Here is a 6,997-nt window from a genome sequence, read left to right as displayed (position 1 = left end):
ATGCTCTGGCAACTGCATGTTCCCTCTGACAATTAAAAGCAGTAAGATTTGAATTTTTAAATAAGAAGAAATAACTCATTTAGAAATCATATTTTATTAAGATTTTATTTCATTATTTCTTCTCCCTCCCTTATAATCTATACTGATCATGTCATAGAGAATAAAGTTTAACTTTTCCCACAGTCATTTGTAATGCTCTTTTGCTTTTTTTCCAGTCTGTCTCCATTCCGTTTTTTACGTAGTGGGGAATGGTCCTTCTGTCAGCAGTTACAATTCTGTTTATTGTATAGGTAGGACTTTGCTTTCCAGAGAAAGACATGAGTTTCAGGTTGACCATTCAGAGAATGCCACGTGCCTACATGACACCCACTTGGCCAATCTGAAGTCACTGTCCATGTGGAAAGTGGGAAGAGGATGGATTTCCTACTCTGACTCTGAATATAAGACTCCAGAGGGGCCGGGGATTGCCTTTGCTGTCACCTGAGACACTCCACTGAGAAAGAAGTCAGTCCAAAGAAGGGCACAAGAGAGTCGTGGAGGCGAGAGTCCGGTGAGGACTTTGATTTCTTCCTCCCGCTGTGCCTCCTGACCATCCGTTGTCTGTGAGGCAGTGCAGCTCCTCTCGCATTTCAGGTGATTTGGCATTTCTCCCACTGCCAGCCAGACGTTCTATTGCTGTGCTCTGATAATACGAAATATCCCATACCCCCAGGATTTAATTGGTTAGTGTATTTGTAAGTTCTGGAAAATGGTCTATTCTAAGAATATGTAGTTCCTCGAATGTAGAATACTGACTGCTTCAATATATATTAGCTCTCATCGAAATGGTTATTATTATGGTTGTCACGCTTACTGTCATTTCTAGGAGCACATCTGATCTATTCATCCTTTCCCACATTTTTGGGTATTTATATTTTCTAATTTCAAATTTGGTCTGTCTTAAGTAAAACTTAAGGTTCATCTTTCCATAGGAATTATTACAGCTGAGAATTCTGGCTATGAAAATACTGGGGAAAGAATCAGTTTTTAAAGTTTTTTTTATTACATTTCCTAATTTGCTCACAAAAAAATTGTAACAATGTTTTCCTCATTAGAAATGTTTAATTGCGGGACCAGCAGTTAGCATAATGGCTATGTTGCTAGACTCCCATGTAATCAATTGTGGTTTGAGTCCCAGACCCAGTGGCTTAAACTCACGCTGGGCGCGTGTTTGTGTGGTGAGTGCCCAAGATCCCGAGAGGAGAATGGAGGAGAAGGGATTGCGGTGTGACCATCCCCCCTGGGGGGTGATTTCTCGCTCTCTGTGTCTCTGCCTCTCTCTGTCTTTTTGGCAAGCACACGCACCTTGTAGCAAAAACCTCTCCAAAAAAAAAAAAAAAGAAAAGAAAAGAAAAAGAAATCTTTAATTGCTAGTCTGGCAAATGGCATGTTGGTTAAGGGTACTGGGCTCCCACATGGTCGACGGCACCTCAAATTGGAATTGGTGCCTTGCTTTCTCTCATTTTCTCTCACTATCTCTTTCAATCTGTCCCTCTCTGGTCATATTAAAATAAACAATTAAAATGAAATAAAATACTACTTTAAAAAATATATAATTGCTTATGCTCTCACCATCATTGTGCTTATAAGGTATTATAATATCACCCGTTTGAAAGTTACAATTTCAATTTTTCATTTTATGATTGAAGTTATATAATTATTACATGATCATTACCCACTGATGCCTCATTGTAGGATATGTCCAACAAGTCTTGCTTTCTTTTTTCTTTTTTTTTAAATTTTTTTTTGTTGTTTTTATTGTTGTTATAGGGTGCATGCGCACACCAGTGAGAAGGAAGTGAAAATCACTCCCCACTCTCCGGCAGCTGGCGTGGTGGTTGAGGTGCTGGACCCCCACACGGCCAATCATGATTGGAGTCCCAGACCTGGCAGCTTACTTTCTCACTTTCCCTTTACTGCTCTCTCTCTGCAGTCAAATAATAATAATAAAAAGATAATAATAATACAAAAAAAATGAATAAATGGTTCTTTAAAAAAAAACTACTTAAGTGCCAGCCCCATAGTGCAGCAGTTAAGCAAGATACATCCCTTTAGACCAACAAAGGTTAAAATCCTGGCCTCTTGGAGAACACAATGGGCACGTGTGCATGCATTCGTAATTCATGACAGAATGGAGGAATGAAGAAGGGACAGCTGTGTATCAGCTCCACTGAGAGGGCTCCTTTCTCCCTGTCCGTTTCTCTATCTCTCTGCATGTGGCAAATGCAGGCAACCTCTGGCAAAAAAAAAAAAAAAAAATAGTAGAATACTGTGTAAATGAAAATGCCCTTTTTTTTTTTTCTCTTTATTTAAAGAATTGTTTATTTAGGGACCAGAAGATGGCATAATGGTTACATTGCTGGACTCCCATGTAGTCGATCACAGTTCGAGTCCCAGCCAGGTGACGTAACATTCACACCAGGCGTGTGTGCATGTGTGCGTGTGTACCCAAGATCCAGAGGACAGAATGAAGGAGAACGGATTGCGGTGTGGCCATCCTCCCTGGGGGGCCATTTCTCACTTTCTGTCCCTTGATCTCTTTCAGTCTCTCTTGTGAGCGTACATGCCCTAGAGCAAAAATCTATCTAAAATTTATTTATTTATTTACTATTTGACTGGAGAGAGACAGAGAGGGAGAGAAAGGGAAAGTAAGAAATCAAGCCTCCAGATTGGGAACTCAGACTGTGGTCATTCAAATGGGAGGACAACGCCTTAACTAACATGACACCAGAAGCCCCCGTGCACATACTTTTATGAGAACAGATATTGAGAAATCTAAAACTAAAGACTGAATTCACATGTAAAGGATTAAGAGGTTAGAGTTTTCAAAGAGTGAAGAGGTGTCCAGTACAGGCCCGGTGCATGTCCTCAGAAGTCACAAAGGTGAGGCCACAGGACTTGAACTCTTATTCATGCATTTGCTGTCCTTATTCTCTCCAGCCCTAGATGTTACAGAAAGGGGCTGACTGGTGTCAGGGTGATCGAGAAAGCGGGATTCCATTGGGGAGACTGCATGGTTCCAGTCATGGTCTTCGTGCTGAAACGTGAGACATGCAAGCACACGTGTGTGCCTCAAATCACGAGAATGGGTGAGAAGGGATTACAGAGTGGCCATCCCCTTGGGGATAGCTTCCTCCCTTTCCCTCTTTCTCCTTTTCTCTCTGTCTCTGTCCAGCAAGCATGTATATCCTATAGTAAATTAAAATACAAAACAAGGGACCAGTAGTTAGCGTAATGGCTATATTGCTGGACTCCCATGTAGTCGACCGCGGTTCACGTCCCGGACCCGGTGGCTTAAAACTCACGCCGGGTGCGTGTGCGTGTGTGCCCAAGATCCCAAGAGGAGAACAGAGGAGAAGGGATTGTGGCGTGGCCATCCCCCCTGGGGGGTGATTTCTTGCTTTCTGTCTCTCTGTCTCTCTCTCTGTCTGTCTGGTGAGCACATGTGCCCTATAGCAAAAACCTCTCCAAAAGAAAATACAAAACAAAAACAAACAAATGTCACAGAGGCTTCGCATCCTGTCACAGTGGCATCAGTCTTGCCCGGAGGACACTAAAGGACACTGATGAGGGAGTGAATGCAGGGGTGGGAGGTCTGGGCTGTGAAACAGTCACAAGGCTCCCACCCTCCCAACACCAAGTTAGTTGTTTTTCCTTTCTTTTCCCATTCTTTGCCCTCTTATGCTCTATTTTCCTATTCTCTCCACTTTCCAATGTGTGCCCCAGTATCTACCTGTTTAAGGTCAGCGTTTCCTACTTTTCCTACTCACAAATGTAAAACCCTGCTATGGAACCTGGAACTGGAGCTGCTCCATCTCCATCGCAGGAGTCCAGGGTCTCTGTGACTCCACTCTTAGACACCCACTCAGGCCGCCTCAGGGAGACTTACATCAAGAGCACACAGTAAGAAAACCCAGGACGCTGCTTCTGCAACAGCACAGCTAGGCCGCCTGGAACGTGGACCACTCTGTCATAGCGCTCAGTGGCTCAAAGACAGTCATGGCACTGCCCTTTCAGGCATCACCGTGTTTCTGTTAGTCTCTTTTTATAGAGCTCAGAAGACAGGCTGGAGAGAAATACAGTCTAGCCTCAGACAGGGAAACTGGACTGGTGGAGACCATAGAACAGCAGTGGAGGACAGAGATTGGGAATTAGATGGAACTGGGCTTGAACCCGGATCTCGCCAGAACTAATGTAAGATTTTAAGCAACCTTCCTCCACAGAGAGAGGTGGCCTACACCCTCAGAAACTGTACAAAAATTATGTCTTGATCACAGGATAGTTGGGTGGTGACAATAGGGGTAATTGCTTAGGCTTTCTCTGCCCATCATGCTAGCTGCTGTAGCTCACTGTCATGTTTATTTTAGTTTGACTGCAAGAACCTATGTATGGGAACCAGCAGTTAGCGTTATGGCTATGTCGCTGGACTCCCACGTAGTCGACCACAGTTCACGTCCTGGACCCGGTGGCTTAAAACTCACGCCGGGCACGTGTGTGTGCATGCCCAGGATCCTGAGAGGAGAATGGAGGAGAAGGGATTGTGGCATGACCATCCCCCCTGGGGGGTGATTTCTTGCTTTCTGTCTCTCTGTCTCTATCTGTCTGTCTGGCAAGCACACGCGCCCTATAGCAAAAACCTCTCCAAAAAAAAAAAAAAAAGAACCTATGTATCTCTCAAAGCTGGATATTAATGAAAAGAGGGAAAGTCACTGATGGTAATTTTCACAGCAAGTTCTCAGCTCCTAGGAAGGGAAGAGATACGCTTGTTCCCCACAGAGAGCGCCTGTGCCCCTCCTCGCCCTCGCCTCCCTCTGTCCCCACTGTTGTCTTGATCTCCTCTCTGCTTCCCTCCTGCCCTACAGCTCTCGTTGTCGATTCCTCAATCTTTCCTCTTTTCCTCCTGACTCTCTTTCTCGTTCTCCTCTCACCTTTCCCTCTCTAACCCACAGTCTCCAGACTGACAATAAGCCTAGTCAGTTCATTTTTGTTACTAATTCAGAGAAATTTAAATGGATTCTGAGTCATTGATTTTAAAAAGGTCCAGAATCTTAGTGTTCAGGACTGCAAGAGGTGGCAGAAGTGTGGCCTGCTTGGGAAATGGGAGCAAGCACATTCTCACAACGAAGCCTATTTCCTTGTGTCTTTCAGTCTCTAGAGGAAAAATGACAAGGATGCTGCTCACCGCACACCCCCTGCTCCTGCTGCTACTGCTGCTGCAGTCATTGAAGCCGTTGCAGTTTTTCAGGGAGGAATCAAATTTTTATTTACCTCCTGATGTAGAAGAAGAGTTTGAAGATTATGTGGAGGAAGTTTTGGGTACAGGGGCTACCCGACCACCTACGAAAGAGAAGTTCATAAGGTTTACCATTATTCAACCTGGAAGACCATTATTAGATAATTACTATTGTACTGATACAATCAAGGATAGAAATGTTCACCACAGGTTTAAGTGTGTGAAGGAACACTACTTTCTCCTGACCCCATATGATGAGCTGAAACAGTCTTGTCGCCACAGATATGTGCAATGTAAGAATGGAGTTAGGAAATGTAACATGAGCAAGAATCTAGTAGAAGGACTTTACTGTAAGTTAATAGCAGGAACCCAGATGCCAGAGTGCACGTTTGAGTCAACTTATAAGAGGGGATATGCCTTTATCACTTGTCAATGGGAAGATAGAATCCAAGAGCTTATTCCTGATAGTGTAGATGATATTAACTTACCACCTGAACCAGAAGTATTAATTGATGAAGGTGGTATCACTATCCCACCTGATGCTTTTACAGATGGTAAGGATTCACATGTATCACCCTCCCCACAGTGATCCTTACAGATCAGGTTGAGAAATGGCCACTTTGATTTCATTCATGGTAATCATCCAACTCCTTCCTTCCTCCCTTGCATCCCTTACAACATAAGCTAGGTTCCCAGATAGTACACACACACATATATATATATATATATGAACCTATTTATCTTGGCTTCTCTAAGACACTTTACAGTGTCTTCTGTGTGGGAAATCACATTTTGTATGCTGTGATGATGTTCAGTGAAAGAGTTTTTAATTAATCAATTAATTAAAAAATTTTTATGAATAAAAATTAAATAAATAATTCGAAAACAAAATACAACAAAAAAACCTTTCTGAAGGACCACGTGATGGTACAGTTGTAGCACAACTGAACCGGCCTTGACAGGTCCTGGGTTTGCATGCTAGGACCTCCCTGAGCATGCCAGGTGTGTGTGCAGGCCTGTGATCTGGGCCAGCTGAGCCAAGGGGTGAATCAAACATGAAGACCCTGTTTGGGTTTTTTGGGTTTTTTTTTTTTCCTCCTTCTTTCTCTCTCCCTTCTTTCATGGAGGATATAAAGAAATATTCTTAAAAAGAAACACACACACACACACACACACACACACATACTTTCTGGGGCAGACCCAGTAGCACAGTGGTTAAGCATTATTCAAATGGAGCTGGCTCCCACATAGACATCCACAGTTCAAATCCTTCTGTAGTGACTTCCTGCAAGAAGAAAAAATGAAAGAAAATCTGTTGGAGGAAAAATAACATCTTGTGATTCATGACCACAAGTCCCAAGAAAATTCTGTGAGATACCTAGAATACTGTCAAATGTCCATTGAATTTGCAAACTGAATAGCAACATTTGCCAGTTAAATGTAAAAGCCTAATGAAGAAATATTTTTAATAATTTTAATTCTTTGTTTTTACCCATTTAATTCCCATTTTTATATCCAAACATAAACTTCTGGATAAGTTTTCTGGAAAAATGGTTTTGAATGTATGAACAAACTCTCACCAGCCCTTTTGCTTCGCACGTCAGGTTCTGCAGTAGCCTGGTAACATCAGCGTGTCCTCAGTGGCTGCTTAGCACTCAAGCATGTAGAAATGTTATGAAAATAGGCCTTTCTGACCCCTGCATGCCTGCCTCAGAGGCCAGCTGT

At 42.9% G+C, this 6,997-nt stretch overlaps 1 protein-coding gene across 2 annotated transcripts; it reads left to right on the top strand.

Moving 5' to 3' along the window:
• Positions 1–285: 285 nt before the first annotated feature.
• Positions 286–5,962, top strand: LOC102477852 (inactive ribonuclease-like protein 9). Of its 2 annotated transcripts, none has more exons than XM_006163078.2 (2): positions 286–550; positions 5,188–5,962. In XM_006163078.2, exon 2 carries the CDS (start codon positions 5,202–5,204, stop codon positions 5,859–5,861), a length of 660 nt encoding a protein of 219 aa, XP_006163140.1. In that variant the 5' UTR covers positions 286–550; positions 5,188–5,201; the 3' UTR covers positions 5,862–5,962. The 2 variants fall into 2 exon arrangements, with proteins under 2 accessions (XP_006163140.1, XP_006163139.1); XM_006163077.2 differs by having other exon boundaries at positions 408–633.
• Positions 5,963–6,997: the final 1,035 nt, after the last annotated feature.

Source organism: Tupaia chinensis, unplaced genomic scaffold, assembly GCF_000334495.1.
Source record: "Tupaia chinensis unplaced genomic scaffold, TupChi_1.0 Scaffold141372_1, whole genome shotgun sequence".
NCBI classification, from domain to species: Eukaryota; Metazoa; Chordata; class Mammalia; order Scandentia; family Tupaiidae; genus Tupaia; species Tupaia belangeri.
This window is presented reverse-complemented; position numbering and strand designations above follow the sequence as displayed.